This window comes from Podarcis gaigeae (assembly GCF_964106915.1).
Source record: "Podarcis gaigeae genome assembly, chromosome: 5".
NCBI lineage: Eukaryota > Metazoa > Chordata > Lepidosauria > Squamata > Lacertidae > Podarcis > Podarcis gaigeae.
The window spans coordinates 59444991-59468068 of NC_139681.1; the positions used below are offsets into that span (position 1 = coordinate 59444991).

The 23078-nt window shown below is 47.2% G+C and overlaps 1 protein-coding gene and 1 long non-coding RNA gene across 8 annotated transcripts in view; one reads left to right on the forward strand and one right to left on the reverse strand.

The window, feature by feature from the left end:
- CRTAC1 (cartilage acidic protein 1) overlaps positions 1–16391 on the reverse strand; it is a 43230-nt gene extending 26839 nt beyond the window's left edge. For 2 of the 7 annotated variants that reach the window (XM_083740048.1, XM_083740054.1), the window contains exons 1-2: positions 15924–16111; positions 8964–9166 (exon numbers count right to left, since the gene is read on the reverse strand). In XM_083740048.1, coding sequence (XP_083596174.1) covers positions 8964–9166; positions 15924–15980 — 260 coding nt within the window. In that variant the 5' untranslated portion in view covers positions 15981–16111. Of the gene's footprint in view, positions 1–8963; positions 9167–9454; positions 9577–15493; positions 15652–15923; positions 16112–16244 lie in introns of those variants that run through there. The other 5 variants (XM_083740051.1, XM_083740052.1, XM_083740050.1 and 2 more) reach the window with 5 other exon arrangements.
- LOC310845270 overlaps positions 1–23078 on the forward strand; it is a 112814-nt gene that overhangs the window by 20567 nt on the left and 69169 nt on the right. The gene's annotated exons all lie outside the window — the stretch shown is intronic.

Consider the following 23078-nt stretch of genomic DNA (forward strand, 5'->3'; position numbering starts at 1 on the left):
CAGATGATTGTTTGATACATGATGCTTTAGTTGACATTCCTGCACTGCAGGCAGTTGGACTGCATAACCCCTGGGATCCCCTCCAGCTGTACAATGCTACGGTTCTATGTTCAAATGTGCAAAGGGCAGTAAGATTTTCAGACCACCGTGCAGTAGATGGTGGGTGGGTGCAGTTATAATTTAACTGCAGGGTTAAATTATAAGGATTTGGAGGTGGGCTTCTGGCTGTAGGGCTCCCATCTCTATGGAAGAAGAGTTCCTTTTTCTAATTAATTTCACTCAAATTGAAGGACTCTGGCATCTAGAAAGGCAGTACTGGGGCTCCCAGGAAATAAAAACCAGCTGGTAAAGCAAGCTAGGGAGGTGCTTATTTGAAAGCATTGAACATCTATCAGAGATCTGATGCCCAGAAGATTCAGGTTGAAATTCCCCTTGTCAGTTTGGGGATCAACACAGCCCACTTGGAGCTTGAATGCCAAACCGGCTTACGACATTGGGTTAGCCTGGAAACCCCTGGCAGGCAACAGCTGGCACTTCTAGTACAGGGATGGCACCTGCCCGTCTTCAGGACGGCTACGGCCCAGTGGCACCCTCCCACGCCAAACGCCCAATCAATCAGCTTCTCAGAACCCTGATAGTCAGATCCAGCATGAGACCCGGATTCTTTTAGACATCCATCCATGCTAACATCACACAATGCGAAGTTGCAGAAACGCCTGAGCAGTTTCATCTGGCAGCTAATGATGTGTGACTCTAATGTGGTTAGCATGGAGTTTGCGAAGGCTGAAAATGCACAGTCTAGAGAGAGAAAATTAATACAGCAGAGGAGAAGGAGGTCAGGTAGGGAGGGAGAAACCTTGAGGACAATGTTACAAAGCCCTGGAGAAAATAACGCTCACTAGCACCCAAGGGGAATCAGGATTGGGGCCTGATAGTGAAGCGCAATTGATAAAAAGAGCCATAGCTGCATCGGAGGCTGAATCCTGAGCATCAGAGGTGCATCACAGGTGAACATATCAATATATTGGCCAGATTCACCTGAAAGTGCTAGCACCTGTGAGACTTGGGAGAAGAAAAAGCTGGCTTTGGGAAATCTACCACACCATCACTGAAGCCATCTCAGAAGCAATGAGTTCCTATAAATGTTCACACTGTCCATTTCTTCATTCTCAAACAGAACATGGATTCAGATGCTTCCCAATGATTTCAACGAGTACATGATAGCCAGATGATCTGAAGCTTTTCTCATATGACTGACTACAATATTCCCCCTCCTCCCCATCTGTAATCATGAACAGGAAGGAGGCTTTCATGTGATGAATGCCGTGTGAAAGGGTTAACAGCTGCTCTGAGTTCCTCCAGAGTCTTATTTCTGTCACGTTTTGTGGTTGGCATAGCCTTTGCCTGATTGGACATGCACCCCACTGAAAAGCACAGTGCTGCCTAGGCTGTGGTGAAGGCCTTTCCGGAAAGGTGGCAGTCTGTGATCCAGAGCGCGCTAGATCTGAGCAGCTAAGAAACTTTATTGGATAAGACAGTTCCACCCCTCTCTCAGGAGCTGGACACGCATTAGGAACAAGTGCAAAAGCAAATTAGAAGTAGCTAGGCATGAGAAAGGAACTCGGCCTGCAGATGGCTTTGCAAAGTTCTAACTCTAGTCTCTCTTGTTAAGGCAGCACAACACCACTTCTTCTCGATAAAAGCTTTCCCAAGAGAGCTGAGAAATGTATTTTGCCGCTTAACCAGGTGAACTTGCCAACTCCAGTGCGAAAGGCTTTAAGAGATCCAAGATGGCGAAGCAAGATAAATGCTCTCCCACCTTGTTCCCAAAGCCAGGCAAGTTGGAGCAGAGGGCTGGGCGCTGTTGCTACATACCATTTCATTGTTCTAGGGCCCATAAAACTCATTTGGACATCGGAAAATTAAAGGGAGTACATGAAGCTTAAAATGTAGCTTTTTGATATGTATGAACATGCTCAAAGTCTCTCGGATCTTGTAATAATCTCAGCTAAGTTACTTGTACCAGATAGGGGCCTGAATTTTGAGAGGATCTCCTTAGGACGCATGCAAGAGGAGTTGCAAAGGCGTTCTGTTGCCTTTCCCCTTCCAATTTTTAAAAAGTTGTCTAGTGCCTCTTGCACAGATGAGTGAGCACCAGTTCCCAGCTTAGGGCTTTCTGCCTGGGCTGACTCAGCAAGCGCTATACCCTGGCCTCGGATAAACAAGTTACACAAGCAGCAGTCATTGGGTTATGAAATGTCCCGTCTCTGTTTATGGTTATGGCCTGGCACGGGAGGGAGGGAAGCAGATAATTGCTTTTCCCCTCCCCATCTCCATGGGATGGTTGCAGCCAAGCTCCCTGGGAGGGTTTTAATTCCCCCCCCTTCCCATCTGGCCCACCCACTCCTCATTCTTAGACAAGGAAAATATGGAGCACCGCCCTTGTCAAGACTACAGAACACAGATGGGATGGGTGATCCAAACAGACTCCTTAGCAATGGAGTAGGGGCACAATCCCATTTCAGACCACAGTGAGCACTTACTCTGGGACTGGCAGCAAACCCTTGAGCTGGCACGTGTCAGTGATCAAAGAGAAGCCAACAGCAGCAAACCTGCTTGTGCCCAAACTTGTCTTCATGTGATGCATCCAGCTCCTTAGCACACCCCCTCCCAGTGCTAACATTTCGCATCTAGGCACAACAGCAGCATCTGTGCTATTAAGACTCCAAGTATCAACAATGTGGCCATGGACCATGTGGAAGTGGTATCTGAATTGACATTGCTGAATATGGTCAGCTTGGAGGCAGACACTCCATTGGCAGAGGAAGGAAGATACCTGCAACAGAGATTGCCAGGTCAGTCTGGTCTCACTTCAGCAAGACTCAGCCAGTCTCTGGTATGAGCACATCTTGGACAGCAAAAGCTTCTCTGGCATGCTGTCCCTATTTTCAAAAAAGGGGAAAAGAGAGGACCCAAATAATTACCACCCAGTCAGTCTGACATCAATACCAGGGAAGATTCTGGAGCAGATCATTAAGCAAACATTCCTAGAAAGGAATGCTGTGATCACCAATAGTCAGCATGGACTTCTGAAAAATAAGTCATGTCAGACTAACCTGATCTCATTTTTTGACAGAATTACAAGCCTGGTAGATGAAGGGAACGCAGTGGATGTAGCCTACCTTGATTTCAGCAAGGCATTTAACAAGGTGCCCCATGATATTCTTGTAAAGAAGCTGGTAAAATGCGGTCTTGACTATGCTACCACTCAGTGGATTTGTAATTGGCTGACTGACCGAACCCAAAGGGTGCTCATCAATGGTTCCTCTTCATCCTGGAGAAGAGTGACTATTGGGGTGCCACAGGGTTCTGTCTTGGGCCCGGTCTTATTCAACATCTTTATCAACGACTTGGATGATGGACTCAAGGGCATCCTGATCAAATTTGCAGATGACACCAAAGGGAGGGTGGCTAACACCCCAGAGGACAGGATCACACTTCAAAACGACCTTGACAGATTAGAGAACTGGGCCAAAACAAACAAGATGAATTTTAACAGGGAGAAATGTAAAGTATTGCACTTGGGCAAAAAAAATGAGAGGCACAAATACAAGATGGGTGACACCTGGCTTGAGAGCCAGGTGTGAAAAGGATGTAGGAGTCTTGGTTGACCACAAACTTGACATGAGCCAACAGTGTGACGCGGCAGCTAAAAAAGCCAATGCAATTCTGGGCTGCATCAATAGGAGTATAGCATCTTGATCAAGGGAAGTAATAGTGCCACTGTATTCTGCTCTGGTCAGACCTCACATGGAGTACTGTGTCCAGTTCTGGGCACCACAGTTCAAGAAGGACACTGACAAACTGGAACGTGTCCAGAGGAGGGCAACCAAAATGGTCCAAGGCCTGGAAACGATGCCTTATGAGGAACGGCTAAGGGAGGGGGCATGTTTAGCCTGGAGAAGAGGAGGTTAAGGGGTGATATGATAGCCATGTTCAAATATATAAAAGGATGTCACATAGAGGAGGGAGAAAGGTTGTTTTCTCCTGCTCCAGAGAAGTGGACACGGAGCAATGGTTCCAAACTACAAGAAAGAAGATTCCACCTAAACAATAGGAAGAATTTCCTGACAGTAAGAGCTGTTCGACAGTGGAATTTGCTGCCAAGGAGTGTGGTGGAGTCTCCTTCTTTGGAGGTCTTTAAGCAGAGGCTTGACAACCATATGTCAGGAGTGCTCTGATGGTGTTTCCTGCTTGGCAGGGGGTTGGACTCGATGGCCCTTGTGGTCTCTTCCAACTATGATTCTATGATTCTATGCGCTGGAGGAGATACTGGGCATGTGAGGGGGTGTTTGCTATAGGATGCTTCTTGAAGTTGCACCAGCACTAATGACAAAACCAGAAGATGAAAGGGGAAATGCTACCATCTGACGGGTGGAGAAATAATGGAATTCCTCCCCAGAGAACACTTAATGCATTGTTGAAGCTCTTCTACATAGATCAGACCTGGATTTGGTGTTATTTGATTTCTATTAGCAAGCTGGAGAACCTACTTATTAATCTTGCAGGTGACACAAAACTAGCAAGTTCTGTGGACATTTTAGGGGATAGGAGTCAAATTAAAAATGAATTTGGCAAATCAAAATCCTAGCCAGGGGAAAAGAGGAAAATAGGAAGCATTTTGAAGGAAAAAACCCCAACTGAACTTCAGAAAAACTTGGCTAGGTTGGCAGTAATACTGCCGAGAAGTGTCTGGAGTTATAGCGGATCATAAACTAAATGTGAGCTAGGAGTATGGCAAAAGCAGACAAAATATTGTTTTGAGGCTGCCTTCTCAGAAGCAGTGTGTCTAAGAAGCAGAACCTACTTGCTCTGTTCAGCACTGCTCAAGCCACCGCTGAAGAAGTAGCGTCTCCTTTAATAAGAACATTGACAAATTGGTGACAGTTCAGGACAGAATGATGGAGATGCCAGGTTTGGAATGCAAGTCCATGAAGAAAGGTCAGTGGGACGATGGGACAAAAAGGATGGATGGATTCAGGTTAAACACAAATATGGGTAAATGAGCAAGTTTGCTGAGTTGATGCAGACATTTCCCTTTACTAAAACTTTAAGAAGTCATATCAGATATAGACCCGCCAGAGATGCTGTAGATCAGGGATGGTGTTTCCACAGCCCCCCAGAAGTCATTGGACTCCCATCATCCCTGATCACCAGCCATGCTGGCTGGGACTGATGGAAGCTGGAGTCTGGAGAGCATCCTGTTGGCTATTCCTGCTGTAAAGAAATTGTGCAATCCCAGTAATTCATGATTTAGCAGCACTCACTGGAATCAGAGTTCCTTCAAATTGTTTGTGTCATGAGGAGAGCAGTCTTCATAACTATATCCATGTTAATATTAGTAGTAATGGTAGCAGCAGATCTCCACAGCCTAGATTTGTCTCATGAGGTGTGGGGTTTCTGTCTCACAGTGTTAAAAGTATTGTGGCTTGCAGTTCCTCAAAGGCTTCTTTCCTACACGGTTTCCTGACAGTCTAGAACATAGAATCATAGAAACGTAGAGTTGGAAGGGACCACAAGGATCATGTGCAGAGGTCTCCAAGGGACAGTCCAATCAGGGCAATCTGTGTATTGTCTGACACTTCCTTTGCTGAGGACTGCATCCTATTTGGCTAGCAGATTAAGGGGACCCTTGGGATACAGCTGAAATCCTGTTGCTATTGCAGTATGGCTCAAGGGGGTGGGGCTGTCCTCTCAAGGATGCCCTCCTGGACCTGCACACAGAGTCTTTATTATGCTTGCATGGAAACCTCCTTTGATGTCTGCTCCCTCCAGATGCAAAACTGTTGGATCCCTATCAGGACAATGTGGAATGGGCCGGATGGCTGGCTCTTCAAGCAGCTGGCCAAGCTTCAACTCCGCTCCTCATCCCCGCCAACTGGAACTAGGAAGATTGGGGATACGCACAGCTGAATGCCTTGCTCGCTGCTGTGCACCTTTGCAAGCCAAGTATGCCAATAATGAGCTGGGGCACTTCCTCGCTCTGCAGCCAATTAACGCAATGTCAATTGGTGCACACCGAGGCCTGTCAGCACAGCAAGAGAGAACCTGGAGAGAAAAGGCTTGCCCCTCCCTCCAAGAGAATGCCAGCAGCTGCTCAGCCCAGGTGAGATACCACTGGCCAGAGTGCCGAGTCACAGCAAGGGAACCTTTGCTTTTCCTTAGGTACAAACCATTTTTTCACATTGCTTTTTCCTGCCGTCAGATACTCAACCCTAAAGACTAGGGAGAGGGTAAGGTAGTTTGGGTTCCAAGTCAAAAGTCCTAACCTGCTTGGGACAAGGATACGCGAAGAATCGCCTTGTCTCACATATGCACAGCCAAACACTATCTATGGTCAGTTTATGAGGCCTCTCTCTGGTACTCCCATGAATGAGGTTTTGTGGGTAGCAACCAGAGGGCAAGAAAGAGTCCTTTTAGTGGGGCATCTTTGTTTTGGAATGCCTTCCCTAAAACCTCTTGCCTCTGCTGTGGTCTTTTTGGTGCCAGGTGAACCCCTTTTTATTTTCCTAGGCTTCCCTATCTTAAAAGTTCTATCTTAAATTTATTAGCACTTTTAAGATCTTTTCCACTGTTGTTGTTCTCCACTGCTGGTTTTAAATCTGGATTTATTCTGCTGCCAGGTTTAGTCTGTTTTCGGTTTTATGCTTACCTGTTATTATATTTTCACATATTATTGTCTTGTTTTAGTGCAAACAGAAAGGGACTTTTGTTACTGGGCAGTACAGAAATACGGTAAGTAAGTAAACAAGTAAGTAAATTACAAGATGGCAGCCACATCATAAAGAATGTGGTGGAAACTCTGGCCTGATATGCTGATGGGGCGAGGGTAACTTCTGCAGCCAGGAAGTGTGCTGCTATGCGGATGACCACACTCTGGAAAAGAATGGCTATCCACTTGGAGGAAAGGAGCTGGATAAGTGTGCATGAAGTCAGCTCATCTGCATAGGCTGTGTCAAAGGCTGCTGACCTTAGAGCTGGGCAAGAGGACTTGGCGAAAAGAGAGAGGGCTTGCCTCACCTTTGAGTGGATGGCCAGCTCAAGGCACACACCACAGCAGTTCAGCATTAACACAGGTGATATGGGGCGTTGGGTATTAGGGCAAATGGGATATAGCTGCTCAGTGAATATGGCACCAAACACACACATGAAGGTGGTATAAGGAGGAATGCAAAAAAAGAAGAGGGGCAGACTTTGGGGGCAGGAAAAAGGAACGGAATGAGTGCCTGGAATCCTGAACTCCACGTTGCAACATTTTGTTGCATGACTCACTTGTTTGTAATGTTAAAGAACAAGAGCCCAGGATCCTTCTGAATGGAAGGAAGTGCATCTACTTTATATAACGATGCCTGGAAAACAAGTTGGGCCCTGTATCACAAAGTAAAGGAGCCAACCCCTCAGCTAAACTTGTTACTGCAAAAGAAATTGTGCTTCTTTTTGTGTTCATGCAGCACAAAGAGAATTAAAGCATTCTGGACTGGGGAAGCTTGGGATGGAGTGCTCTGTTCCACAAAGGCAAATGCAGAATGTGCTTGCATGGAGCAAGGTGGGGCAAGGAGGCAGGGGACATAGGTGGCCATAAAACACACAATGTGGCTTTGGACAGCTGAGCGCAGCAGCCCAAGAGAAAATTCTGGGACCCTAATATCCCCAAGCCTTTACAAGCCGTGTTATTACTTTGTCTTGCTGCTGTATTAAAGATGGGCAGGACAGAGCAACACCTAAGGAGGAATTCAAGGGAGGCTATGAAGAAATGAGATTTCTTTGGAAAGTGAACTCAGCCGAAGAGGTGAATACGATCCAGGAAACGCCAGACATAAAAGTTATCCGGCAGATATATACTCCTTCCCCCAGCTCAGTGCAATTCAGAGAATGTTTTATGGGCCGGACAAGTTATACAAGTGGTGGCCAAGTATAAAGGGACAGCCCCCCTCCAGTGCCCATCCACCAGGTCATGACTCCCGGGTGGCCAGCTAGCAAGGGGGGCTCTAAGGCAGCTGCAGGCAGAAACAGTTTGTCAGAGAAACGACTTGGGAAGACAGCTGCTAAAGGAAAGCTTTACTGCAGATGCACGTTCAGGCCTCCATCCGTACCTTTGCACTGTTATTACTTCAGGTTTATTTCAGGTGCTACAGCCTGACCCCATCATGTTGAACATCAGAATGAAAGAGCAGAAATATGCACCTTTTTCATCTCTCTAGAACCCGCCCTCCAGCTCATGGACCAAACTTGGCCCATGCCAGGGGTTCAGATTTTGCCTGTGAGGCTGTTTCCGCCAAACCACACACACTTGCCCCCCACTCGATGTCAGTGTGACATCAATGTGGGGCCGGTATAGATACAGTTGCCAATGCACAAATCGGGAGTCTTAAAAGTGGGTCCACAGTTGTGCGTTGAGAAGGGAAAGCAGGCTTCAGCCAAAGCGAAAGCGAAAGCTGGCTAGAACCAAAATCTGCTGGATGATTGCATAAAGCAGGACTTGGCTCTACCACCCATCAGATGATGCCTGCTGCACTGCATGTGAATGGTGCTTTGAAGTCCCGACTTTAGGACTTCAAAGCTCCTAATCACCTGGTGTCAAATTTGGCCAAAGGAGCCAAAAAGATTTCTCACCCCTGCTCTAGAACAAAGGGGAGGTTGAGGACACCAAATGACACCAAGCCCACACTTGCCTCCAGCCTAGAATCTCCACAATAACCCAGAAAGACAGGCCATCTCCCCACCCCACTGCCTGACACATGTCAAAGATGCATGTATACCTAGCCTAGACTTGTGAATGTGTATGTGAACCTGCCTAGACCTGCATCATGTCAAAGCTCACCCCAACCATGGCACCCTCTTTCCTGGCAGCCATCTCCATTCTCATACCTCTTACAGCACCCAGTATTATCCATGGTACCCACCCAGCCACGATGATCTCAAAGTCTCCATCCTGGTCCACATCAGTCACGGCCACACCATAATTGAGCTGGGTCGGATTGCTGTCATAGTCAGGCGGGAGGATCTGATCCGTGATGGCTGTGAACATGGGCTCGCTTCGCTGAGATCCTTCACCAGGCCAAGCCAGGACCAAGCTCCACAACAATAACAGCCGCCACTTTGACATCTACAAGGAGAGAAGCAGGAGACTGTCAGTCCTGTTGCCCTCACCCATCCAGCTGCTGGGAAATTTCCCCCCAGGCGTAAATTCTGAGCCATATTTCTGGTCACAGTTTTCAATGTGTGTGACTGCTCCCCAAGGGAGATGAGCCTCTCATTTGGATATGGAAGTGAACGAATCCCGCCTTGTTCTAGCCTGGGCTCAGATGGTGTTAGTACTCCAGAAATCCCCCTGGTCTCCATCCATGGCAGACTATGCGCCTGCAGAGAGTCTGCCTGTTTCAGTGCTACTTACCCTGCAAATAATTGCATTTGGCAGGCGATCTGATGCAGCCTGCCTTATTGTTGGGAGAGAGCCACCCTGCCATTGCAGATCCCAGGCAAACAGCCCCAGTCTTTGGGTTTAGGCCTGGTTGCCTATTGCTCAAGTGCCAGTGATCCCCCACACTCCCCAATTCAGCGCAAGCAGGAATAAGGAAAAGCAATGAAGTTGTGTTTCTTAATCCTCTGGGCTTGCTGGGGGAGAGCTCTGGAATGTGAAAGCTGTGGCAGCCTTGGGCTGGTGCCCAAAGCAGGAAGTGTTAGGACTACGATTGATGCAAAAAAGAGAGAGAAAAAAGTCTAGGGTGGAGATTTTTTTGACCTAAAGTGAATTCAGCTGTCGCACAGATTTCACATTGAGATGCGAAACCAGGCTTGCTCCAGAGTTCCACATCACGGTTGAAGAGAAAACAAACAAAAACGACAGTGGATTAGACCTCACAGATACTCTGCCCTCTTCAGGACTTTGATAGGAAGAGGGAGATCCTGAGTTAGCCTGTGCCTCCAAGCAGAATGACCCATCTCTACCCTTTGACTGCATCAAAGAGAAACAGAAGATTCTGTCTCTGGACTGGACTGGGCTGGGAGGGAGGGAGGGACAGGAGAGGAGCAGCTATAAACTGAGTGCCAGGCAGAAACAGTACTTGTGTGCTTATCTTCAATCTGGAGTTCTGTCACTTCTATAGGAAGATGTATATATGCACAGCCTTCTTGCTAGCCAGACGTTTGCTGGTGACCGTGAAATTAAATTAGCACTCATAGAGAATTAACACACTGTATGATGCATGGGCGAAATAGACAGAAATTCAGAATTGCTACAAAAGTGGAAAGGCCTTCTGCACTCCAAAACTCCCAGTGGGACACTACAAACATTTCTCATAATGGAAAAGGCCTTACAGGGATCTAAGTTCATTAAAGCCATAAGCATAAGTGGCCTTCCTAAATCAGATCAAGGGTTCATCTAATTCAGGTCTCTTTCCAGCCAAGGCCATGAAACACTCGTAAGCAGGTTAATCCCTCCAACAGCCAGCCAGAGGTATACTGCCCTTAATCAAGGAGGCTCAATTTGGAGCGTCAAGGTGAGCCAGTGTGGCTCAGTGGTTAGTGGGTTGGACTAAGACTGGGGCCCTGTTAAGCTCACTGGGTGACCTTGGGCCAGCTACTCTCAGCCTAACCTACCTAACCTACCTCGCAGGGTTGTTCTGAGGATTAAATGGGGAGAGGTGGGATACATATGCAAGCAAGCAAGCAACAAATAACTATACTATTCCATTTCACCACATCTGTAGGATAATAAATAAATAAATAAATAAATAAATAAATAAATAAATAATAAATTATACCCCACCCTTCTGGATTGAATCTAAAGCTGGTCATGGGCTCTCCTATTTGTTATGAGAAGTATATAAACACAGTGAAGGAAAAGGCACCTTTCAGTGTGTACAGGATGGGCACACCAGTAAAACTACACACTAGGGGATATAAACAACATCCAAACATGTGTGCAAGGACTTGGTGAGATCACACTTCTACTCTAGAAGAATCCCTGCCCCCTGACTACGTCTGTACAATAATTAGGGACTCATAGCATCATAAAGCTGGAAGGTATTAAGAAGCATCTAGCCTACTCCTTAAGGCAGGGTCTTCTCAACATTAAGCCACATCCAGATTGCTTATTGGCTCCTCCTACAGGATAATCCATCAGATGTGTGACACAGGCAGAGGTAGAGCAGAGACAGTGTCCTGCACCAGAGGACACTTTCCCAGTTCAAGGGGCTGTTTAGCAGGCGTCTCAGATCAGAACTACCCTCCTGCACTTGAGGGTGCATTTTCATAATTAATGGAGCTAGTCCTTAAAACAAGTTAAAGCCACCCCTTTCCAAATCTGTACATGCAATCAGGGTAGCCAGGAGCTTGGCAGGGGAGGCACTTTCTCATTCTGTCATTGTGTGCATATGGAAACTTGACAACTTACACTAATAAGCAGCTTCTTCTTTTTCTGGGGCTGCCAGCTTGGAACATTCTTATAAATGCAGCCAATGGCTAGGATCAATACTGTCTTTAAAGCCTCTCGGGGATACTTTATCCACCCTGATTGTGTGCACAAAAGGGTGGTCAAAGTGCAAAGCAAAACATGTAATATGTCTTATGATCATTCCTATGGAGAACACCTGGTTAGCTCCACTATTAGCCACTCGGCGCTCCCCCATTCCCCTGTGGCAGTACCTGGCTGCGTTGTAGACTCCAGCATGCAGATCTGCTGTTCACTTCCCCATACCCACCTCTGAGTTGTGGCTTGGCTACGCAAGTGTTTCTGCATGTTTTCAACCTTCTGCAGCAATTTCCCTGCTTGGACCCATGATACAAGGGTGGGCTAGAATCCTTAGAAGCATCCGATTCACCTTAGGCCAGCAGCAGCATATAGTGCCAGAAGCAGACACATCCCAAATCCATTCAGCTCTTGGTCCAGAGCCACCTAGATCCTGCTAGCTCCAAAACCTAGCCTCACTCACCATATGCTCAGTGTTATTTCCTGAAGGGGGAATAAGTGGTGCTTACATGGTCATTGCCTTTTATATAATAATGTTTAGAGCAGTGGGATTCATGGTGTGGCTGGCAATATTGCCATACAAGTAGCCAGAAGGCTATCTAATAAATACCCCACTGGTTTAAAAGTCCGTCTCAGATCAAACTTCAATGGGTGCCTGATATATGAGAGAGTAAGAGAATTCTGCTCACAGTCATGGTGCAACATGATAGGAGCCAACACGTGCAGTCCTGTTATTCAGATAGGATCTTGCCTCTATCCACTCACCATGGAAATAGTCTGAAGAGCGCCGTAGATTCCTCCAGACATGGGGATTAGGCAGGAGCTTACGAAGAATAGGGTACATCTCCCATGTGTTAGGTCACAGCAAGCAATATATCACACAGAGCTGGCAGTCTGGGTGCTAGCACCACCCTCCAGTTCAAGCCCAGATTAACTTGTTGTCAAATTAGAACAGGATGGTAACAGGTACCTGGTGACAAAGATGGTGTGTTCTACCATCAGGCTCCCAGCATTTGGTTTGGGCTAATTAAACCCATACATCAGTGAACTCCAGATAGATCATTAGGGAAATGGCTATTAATTAAGTTGCCTTCCTCTACACACAGAGAAAGCGTTTATACCTGTGCACAAGGCAGTCAAGCAGACAGTCACAAACTTGATCTTTGTAACCCTTCTTCCTCCTCCCGAGAGCTCTTGACTTTCCCACTGGAGCTTGGACAACCTGGTCTCTAAAAGCATAACGTCACAACATAGTTGCTTAACAAATTAGAGTCCCTTACATTGATGGTATTCCATACAGAAATGTGGAGTGGAGGAGGCAACTGTTTACATGAGGAATGAGCCTTCTGGATGTTGTTGGGACTCCCATCAGCATTGGCCAGTGGTCATGAGGGTAAGTTGCAGCTCAACAACACCTGGAGGACCACAAATTCCCCAACCCAGTTGTAGATCATGGAACACAGGAACACAGAAAGCTGCCTTATACTCAGCCAGATCACTGGTCCATGTGGCTTCATGTTGGTACCTATCATCTACCCTGAATGTAAGGTGCTCTCCAAAATTTCAGACAGGACTCTCTCTCAGCTCTATCTGGAGATGTCATGAATTGAACCTAGGATTTTCTGCATGCAAAGCAGATTCTCCGTCACTGAACTACAGCCCTGGAAGTCTCTACTCCCCAGCCCCACAACTTTGTATTCACACTAGCAAACCACAACTTCCCAGGACATGCAAACAGCAAAGAAAACTCCCAGAGGCACAATGACCACACATTCCCCAGAGATTCCTATATGAAAGTCTTTACCAGGCATGAATTGTGTGATGAGAGAAGATTTTGTCTGATCCCTTCACTTGATTAACTGATTAACACCTTCTTCCTGGAGCCTGGAGAGCATCCAAAAAGGAACTGAATTGGCGGCGGGAGACAAAAATGAATGATCTAGTCCCAGAGCGGCTGATGGCTGCTTCTATTCTCAGGATGCTAGTCTCTTGTTTTGGATGCAGCAAGAGTCCAGCCCCACCAAGTGCGATGTGCCCATGGCATTAAATGTAGGATGGTGCAGGGAAAGGCAGCAGAATACTACATGAGTATCAGGCACCTGAGCAGGAAAAAGGGACCCTCCCAAAGACCAGGGAGACAGTCTTCACTCTGAACAAGGGAGGAAACTGTGCACAAGCAAAGAAGGAGAGCCGGGCCTTTGCCTGCTCATTGCTGGGTTATTTAATAATCCCTTCCCTTATCTCTTATGGGCAGCTCTTGGAATGGAGGCAGTACAGAATAGGTAAGAAGGCATACATCCAGGCTCCGATCCAGTCTGTCCTTGGACCAAGCTTAGGCTCAGAACTGGGGTCAGGCATCTTGGCAGTCGCCTGCTAGGGGGATCCACGGTATAGATTTGCTTTTAGAGATGCCCTTGGCAACTGGGGAAGGAAAAAAAAGCAGTTGGTCGCCATCTTGTTCCGAATGTGGACATTGATGGAAGTCCTCTCCATGACTCTGTGCCCTGCACACCACCATTTTCTGTCCCACTAAACAGGCCAGCTCTTGAGTAAAGGATGCAATGTGTACAAGAATGCCCACTCAGTGCCCGCACTGCAGTAAATTTGCCCTGGACAGCTTGCTGTGGTCATAGACAGATCCCCTTTCTCTGCATTCTGTGTTGCCTGCCCAACTCTGACGTTAAGGTGGTGATATGGCACCAAGGAGGTGAAAAGTTTCTCAAATGGGCAGTGATGATTCTCCACCGGGCAAAGGAGAAAGCACCTCTCTGGCCATGGAAGCAGCTGCGCAGTTCCATGTCTTGCTTGCTCCTACAGGGTGTGGTTGATTACACTGCAATTTGCACCCATTTATACAAATGGACGGAGATACACTTAACTCAGTAGACCTTGCCCCAAGGAGCAGATGGCACTAGAGGCTTACAGGAAGGTAGCTGGTCCTGCTAGTGACACAGCAGGGCCTCTGCATGCTGGGGGCAGACAGCGGGATCTGCATGACATGCTAGCATGGGCATTTGATAATTCCCAAGTGAAGGCACTGCTTTATTTCCTATCATGGAGAGAGAGGGAGCTGTGTCCCATTCGCTCCAAGGCGACAAGGCCAAGACAGGTTCTTTGGAGAATTCTGGACATCCAGAGAGAGGATGCAACAGAAGCAAAAATTTAATTGTATTGTTGCTCTGCACCAGCAAGCAGCTGCCGTTGTACACAGTTCCTGCTATTTATCCTAAATGACTTCATAGCCCCCGTGGCACCGCCATCTCTGTTATAAAGCACGGCCCTCCAGCAACCTCGCAGTGAGATAACACTGCCTGCGCTACTGTGGACTAGTGACATCACTAGCTCACAATGTCATTATCCAAATGCATTCCCACATTTTCCTCGGTGACATCACAAATGAACAGCCAATCAATTGTGGTAGCATCAAAATAGCCTGGAAACATCACGAGACACCTCCTCTGTCTCCCCCCCCCCCCCACTGGCCCAAACCACCACATTATCTTCCAAAGTGCTACTAATTCAAGCAATCTGAGCACAAACAAATCCAGCAAGACTAATGTGTGGCATCATCACCACATTAGGGTTCAGGTCCTGCTCAAGTCTTTCAGGGCTGCTTTTCCTTCAAATTCTATTTTTCTGGAACCGCTGCTGAGAACAAGAAGAAAAATGTCCCTGTCCTGGGCTGCACTGCTGTCTTCCTTAAGCCCACTAAATACCAGCCCACAACCTGCATTAATGCTGCAGGAGACCTTCCCTGCAAAAGCGACAGGGATCACCCCCCAGGGTGTTCGGGAAGCAGCCAGAGATACCTCTCCCCGCCTCCCACCTAGTGCCTAGGGAGTTGTTCTTCAGAGTTGCCCCCCTTGTTTCCCCTGTTGCCACACTGCAGGGTGGCCTGCCTGCCCCAAGCTGGGGCACAGCCAGCAGCTGCCGCCGGTGCAGTGTGGAGACAAAAGCAGTCACCTTAACAGCAAGCAGACCTTGGCACCCTTGGGATGCTGTCGGGGGGCGCGGCAACCAGAGAGGCTAAGTCCTTCCTCAGGCAAGAGCTGAAGCTGACCTGAACGGGAAGGGTGCCCCCACCCCACTTTAGTCCTCCTCAAAGCCAGAACCTCTTCCCTTAGTTAGACCCCACCTCTCTGGGCCACCCCTTCCACTCCACTTCCCCAGCTTTCCGGGCTCCCCAGGCTCTCCTCCGAGTCCCACCCTCAGCCCCCATTTCCGCCCGCCCGGCTCGCTGGCGCCGCTTGGCGTCCGGGGAAGCGGGGCGCAAGCGCGCGCGCCCTGTGCGCCCTTCCCGCTTCTCCGGCTCACTCGCAAGCGCCCAACTTTTCTTCTCCGGCTCTTTGGGAAACTTCGCCCCGTCGGCCGGGTCGCGGCCAGCTCTACTCACCGGGCCGGCGGCGGGGGCCCGTGGCAGGGCCATGCCGCCCAGCTGGCCACGGAGCATCCCGGGCGGGCTGCCCCAATGTCCGCAGCTGGTGCTGCCTGCCTGCCCGCTCGCTCGCTGGCGCCTCCGCTGCTGGCGCGTCTCCCTGGCTCCCGGCGTGCAGCTCCTCCGCCTCTTCTCGCGCTTGGGCAAGTCCAGCGGAGCGCGAGCGCCTCTTTATGTAAAGCCTTGTGCCCGGCAGGCGGCCAATCAGTGCGGCCCGAGCGGAGCCGGGCACCCAATGGCGACGCCGGGAGGTTGGGCCGCCTGGCACTGATTTACTACCTGGAATTGCAGGGGAAGCGCGGCCAGGCAGCGCCGATCAATACGGAGCCAAACTGTGACGGGCGGGGAGGATGTTGGGGGGCGGAGGTCTGGGGTGTGTGGAGGGCGAGGCGGGAAGAGGGGGGGTGCAGCCTCTTTCAAGAGCACAGCTGGTAACCTTCGCGAGGGAGCGGGGCTTGCCGGATCCGGGTGGCAAGAGCTGGAATCGAGCCCAGCAGCCCCAACGACGCGCACCCCTAGATGGGCTCCCGGGGAGACCCCGAGGCAAGCGGAGGGCAGGGAGATGTTCCGCCCCCTCCCACCAAACCTCCCACCCACTCCACCTCCAGTTCGCCCGCCTCCCCGAAGCTGATCTTGGCCGGCAGGATGCATATACGTACAGTACAGTATATATATATATATACTGCCGTGTGACACGCTCCATACTCTTCCTTTCCGGTGAAGATAGGAGCGGCAGCGGCGGCTTTGCCTAGGGAAGCAAAGGATGAACGGACTGGAGCAGCAGGGATACTTGGAGATATGGCGGGGGGGGGGGGAGCCGGACTGTACACTTGAGCTGTAGCCTTGGAAAATGTGGTATTCGCTTCTCATCCGGGCAGCAACAGCCCTTTCCATTGCACTCTCTTCTGCCAAATAGCAGCCACCACACCACCCTGGGCTGGCACCCTTTTCTCTTAGGCTCTTGCACACACACCCCGCCGCTTTTCCTCCTTCACCCGTACCAACGCCTCGTGCGACTCCTCCGTTTACCCATAAGCTCGTGTCTGCCTAGTGATGAGCCTCCTCTCTTAAGCCCTCCAACTTTGGTGGAAGATGTGGACAGCAGATACGCCCCCGACCACCACTAACTAAACGTGGCGGGGTGGGGGGGTGGGAGAGACGAGCAAAAGCCCAAGAGGAGCCGGATCCTCTCCAGCATCCTGTTCTCACAGCGGCCAAGCAGATGCTCGCCAGCATGGCAGGAGCGCAAGCAGACAAGCAAGCATTGTTTGTGCTCCCCGGCAACTGGTGCTGTGCCAGTGCATCTCCGGTGCATCCCGTGTCGGATGCTGGAGGTGGCATCGGGCAAGCGAGGACAGGGTCGTGGCAACATCCGGTCCTTGCCAAAGCTCATTCACACTTCCGCTAGCCGTCCCAGTCCCATCAAGTTCTGGCTCTGGCTTGACCAACCCACTCCCTCCCTTAAGGAAGGGCTGCTAGGTCCTAGAGCACGTTGCACCTGAGACCCCCAATGGCTGAGCGTCACTTGCTTGGACTTCGACTACTTTGGGCGCTTCCTGGGCTGCTGAGTTCTTCGCGGTATCAGGAGGGCGCCAAGCCCTTTGCGCGCTGTTACTAGGGAGATTACACTATGGTCTTGTAAAGGAAATTACTCTTTATTTCTCTAGTCTGGCTGCAGATGTAAGCGCGCGTGTTGGTCTTAAGGGGTTTCTTTTTGTTTGTTTGTTTTTTTAAAATGAGTCGCGTTGAGGAGAGTCCTTCCGTATGAACGTAGCACTTGGGAGCCAGTTCAGCCAGGGTAGCATAATCACAGGATCAGTGAGGGCTTAGGCTGGATGTGTCTGTGTGTACAGGCAACTAGTACCACCTTAGCATGGTCCAGATGTCAAGGGGTGGAAAGACACGTGGCCCTCTAGACCTCTATCTGGCCCTTAAGACTGTTGGTGGCAAAGGGGGAAAAAAAGGCATAAAAGGAGAATTTCCTGGATGCCAAGATCCAGTTTTGGGGCAAGTACTCCACAGCAGTGTGAGATTCCGGGGGTTTCAGAGTCTGTATTTCCATTAGGAAAAAAATAGGCACCTTGTATACTGTGGTGTCTTTATGATATATGGTTTATTTACACATATATATGCAGCTTGAGCCTATGATGAAGGTGTTCCCAGCATCGTACCCCAAGAGTCTTGCTTCTTCCCTAGGCACAGTCCTGGATTCAAACAGCTGCCAGCCATTTCTCTGTTATCTGTTTGCCACATAACTCCTACACTCTAAGCTTCTGGCCCATATTGCTTCCTCCCCCTCTTCTCTAAGCTCTTGGCTTTATCTCTTGAGTGAAAGTTGCCCCACCTCTTTGCAGTCTATGGTGAGTTCCTTTGGTCCATTGTAGTCCTTAATGCTCCATCCCTCTGGTGACTGCCTCAACAAAGGAAGCTTAGTCTATCTTAATTAGCCCTTAACACATGTTAATTCCAGAGGATTTAGAAGCATCTAATACACTGGTCTAGCACAGTTTTAGCATTCTATTTTTTTTAATAAATTTTTTATTAAATTTTCCATCTTTAAAAGACAAAACAACAACAACAGACAAACAAACACATAAAATCATATTTTCGTAACCTCATTTTCATAAGCCTCTTTTCTCGGACTTCCCCATACCTTCCCCTTTTTGCATCCTTATTTTACAATTATTCAGCAACCCTTTTAATCAATTAAATTTTAAATTTGTTCTCCTTTTCAATTTCACCCTAAATCATAAAAAAAAAATTTCCGCTGCAATTATACCTCTTCCTTTCCCTTAACATTTTAGCACTCTTCAATTTTATAGCAGTTCTTAAGATATATTTTAAACTTCTTCCAATCTTCCTCCACAGTCTCTTTCTCTTGGTCGCGGATTCTGCCGGTCATTTCTGCCAGTCCCATGAAGTCAATCACTTTCGCCTGCCACTCCTCCAGCGTGGGTAGCTCTTGTGTCTTCCAATACTTTGCTAGAAGAACCCTTGCTGCCGTAGTAGCATACAAAAAAAAATTCTTGTCCTTCCTTGGCACCAATTGGCCAACCATACCCAAGAGAAAAGCCTCTGGTTTTTTATGAAAGGTGCATCTAAGTACTTTCTTAATCTCATTATAAATCATTTCCCAGAAGGCCTTAATCTTCGGGCAGGTCCACCAAAGGTGGAAGAAGGTGCCTTCAGTCTCTTTACATTTCCAACATTTATTATTGGGCAGATGATAAATCTTCACAAGCTTGACTGGGGTCATGTACCACCTATAAATCATTTTCATAATGTTTTCTCTTAAGGCATTACATGCCGTGAATTTAATATCTGTGGTCCATAACTGCTCCCAGTCAGCAAACATAATGTCATGACCTATGTCCTGTGCCCATCTAATCATGGCTGATTTCACTGTCTCATCTATTGTGCTCCACTTCAGCAGCAAGTTATACATCCTTGATAAATTCTTAGTATTGGGTTCTAACAATTCTGTTTCTAATTTCGATTTTTCCACCTGGAAACCAATTTTCCTGTCTTGTTTATAAACCTCCATTATTTGAAAATAATGGAGCCAATCTCGTACCTTGGACTTTATTTTCTCAAAACTTTGTAATTTAAGTTCACCACTTTCTTGTTCTAAAATTTCCCAATATTTTGGCCAATTAGTTTTCATATTAAGTTTCTTCACCTCCTTAGCCTCCATTGGTGAGAGCCACCTGGGAGTTTTATTTTCCAATAAGTCCTTATACCGAATCCAAACATTAAACAGTGCTTTCCTGACAATATGATTTTTAAAACCCTTGTGCGCTTTGACCTTGTCATACCAAATATATGCATGCCAACCGAACCTATTATCAAATCCTTCCAAATCTAGAATGTCTGCATTTTCAAGAAGTAGCCAGTCTTTCAACCAGCAGAAAGCTGCCGCTTCATAGTACAGTTTCAAGTCCGGCAGGGCAAACCCCCCTCGTTCTTTAGAGTCAGTAAGTATCTTAAAATTTATTCTGGGCTTTTTGCCCTGCCAGACAAATTTGGATATATCTTTCTGCCACTTCTTGAAACAGTCTAGTTTATCCACAATTTGTAATGTCTGAAACAAAAATAACATTCTAGGCAATACATTCATTTTAATCACTGCAATTCGACCTAACAAGGAAAGCTTCAGGTTCGACCATATTTCTAGATCTTTCTTTATCTCTGTCCAGCACTTGTCATAGTTGTCTTTAAATAGGTTTACATTCTTAGATGTCATATTAACCCCCAGGTATTTTACTTTTTTAGCCACTTTTAACCCAGTTTCCTCTTGGAATATCTCTCTCTTTCACCATTTGTTAGATTTTTTTCCAGCACCTTAGTTTTTTGTTTATTCAGCTTGAATCCTGCGACCTGACCAAAGATTCAAATTAATTCTAGGACTCTTTTTGTACTAGTGTCTGGCTCTTGCAGAGTCAGTACTAAGTCATCTGCAAAAGCCTTCAGTTTATAATGTCTGGCTCCGACCTGAACTCCTTTCACCAGCTGGTCCCCCCTGATCATATAGTTCACAGTTTTAGCATTCTAAGCCTTCATTACATCTAACACCTACTGAACCTAGTAATTTAGGGTGCATCTCGCACCCATGAACTAACAATCCTTTCCAGTGTCACCCAAGACCCCTGCCTATTCTGCAAACAACCACAAAGTGCTGTGGCTGCAGAATACAAAGAAATCAGTCAAAAAAATTGGCCAAGATATAAAACAGAAGACCCCTTAGACCCCCTTGCAGGTGAGATCCATAGCTTTGCTACTCAGCCACATCATTAACCATACAGCTGCAGATCCCTCTAAAGCAGGTGTTGAGCTTAAGCAAGGGGGTTAATTATAAAACCCCACTTCCCTAACAGCAAAGCAAAGTTAATGGGTGCTTCTTCAGCTCAAGTCACACACACCATCAGAAACTGTAAGGGCTGCTTTATGTATTCTAATTCCCCACATATATCTCCATGTAGATAAAAGCATGTACGCTTTGACGTTTCAAGTATGGCATGAGTGGGGATTCTTTGCATCACAAGTACATTGATCAGGCAGGCAATATGTGAGTGGTTGAATACATCATACACTGGAGATTGTAATATTTCATGCATCTCCAAAGCAATCCAATACTGGAAACATCCGTGTGAGATGTACCCAGTGCCCTCTTCTATAGTGCAATTTCATTTTCAAGTTGGTCCAGCCACAGCAGAGTCAGTATTTGCCAGTGCTAATTTGCATGCATTTGCTTCTTCTCTTGCATACTGTATTGAGCAAGCTTACAATGACCTGCGCCTAGCAATCATTTTACCCTAATTGGGGTGGTGGTGGTGGTGGCATATTTTAACAGAAAAACAACAGAACAACCCAAGCAGTCACACACATGTGTAACAGGTCTTCCAATAGGCCAGATCTTAACCCTTGCACGTCAAAACTCTTCCAAATCCCCCTGCTTTAACCACAGGAATAATTACTCATCTTTTCATAATAATCCACCCTGATCTCTAATATGGTCGAAGCCTATGTATCAGGAGTGTAGCTGTGTTAGTCTGAAGAAGGTGAAAGAGGAAAGAGTCTTGTGGCACATTAAAGACTAACAAGGGTTGCCAACAGGGCGCCCATGAGCATGTGTGCCTGCCAGAACCTCCTATGATGCCCTTGAAATGTCTTCGCAAATATCCTCTTTTAAAATTCAGAACACATGAGGGGTTCTTTGCTCTTTTACTTATTAATTTATTTCAACAAATCATATACCGCTTAACACTGTGGTAGTCTCTAAGCAGTGTACATTAAGGTTAGAAGGATACAGGAACTATATAATTCGTTAAAAGTAACGTTAAAACCAGAAAACTTTCTTCAGACACTTTCAGTTCCTACTAGCACTCAGCCTCTCCTACATCAAACATGTGAACTGGATGCCCGGATTCAACACTCTCCCTTCGTTCTGTGCTACACAATGGGGAGATGCAAAGAGCTTTTCTCTGTAAGCAAGCCTAGTGGTAGCTGATGCTGGTGTACCCCTCCCCCCAATGATGGGGTAGCTAATGGGGAACATGCCTACATGCCCATTTTGTGGCCCTTTCTCTTTTTCTGCTCTTTTAGTTATGGTAACCATTATGCTGCATTCACACAGTAGCTGTTTTGTGACTGCCACTCATGGCACTTCCTCAAAATTTCCAATGTGCTCAGGCACAGGAATATAGGAAGCTGCCTTATACCGAGTCAAACCATTGACCCAACTAGCTCAGTACTGACTGGCAGTAGCTATCCAGGATTTCTGGCAGGACCCTCTCCCAGTCCCTCCTGGAGATGCAGGGGATTGAACCTGTGACTTTTTGCTTGCAATGCAGATCTTCTACCACTATGCTATGGCTCTTCCCCCTATAATTCCAAATGTGTCTGGGCATGATCATTCATGGACTAGAGTTCAGTTCATCATATGCATGAGAACAGTGGGAAATTGTCCTGTCATTGCCATTTGACTCCACTGCTTACATTCTTCTCTCTAAATGTATATCAATGTCTATGTCTCTACACCTGCCTATTGACTACTACACCTCATGCATCTGATGAAGTGGGCACTAGTCCCCGAAAGCTCATGCTACAATAAATCTGTGAGTCTTTAACATGCCACAGGACTCTTTATTATCAATGTGACTGGAATCGGTATGTGAGTTTCATAGACAAGTGCGCAGTGTGAGCCTGGAACTTTTATCTCTTCAAAGGCAATAGAAGATTGCATTGGTGTGAGTGGATTTTGTGCTGTGTATATACCTAGAACACCCACTCCCCCAGAAAGTAACAGTGGAGCTAAGATTGGCAAAGACTAAAGCAAAAAATGAAACCAATATTCGAGCCAAGGCACAGGTATAATTTATATTCAATAGGTAGTCAAACATAGACACTTACTTCTCATGTTTTCTACACCTATAACCGGAGTTGCAAACATAATGGCTCACTCCATTTTAGTTGAGGTACTAGAGAAGGGAATATTTTCCCAGGATGTCAAACAGCTGCTTTTAGGGGACAAATTTATGAGCTTCTTCCTTGTAGCTAAGCATATTAGAGTACAAGCATGGTGATGACTTCTCATCCGCTTGGGAGAATTAGGGT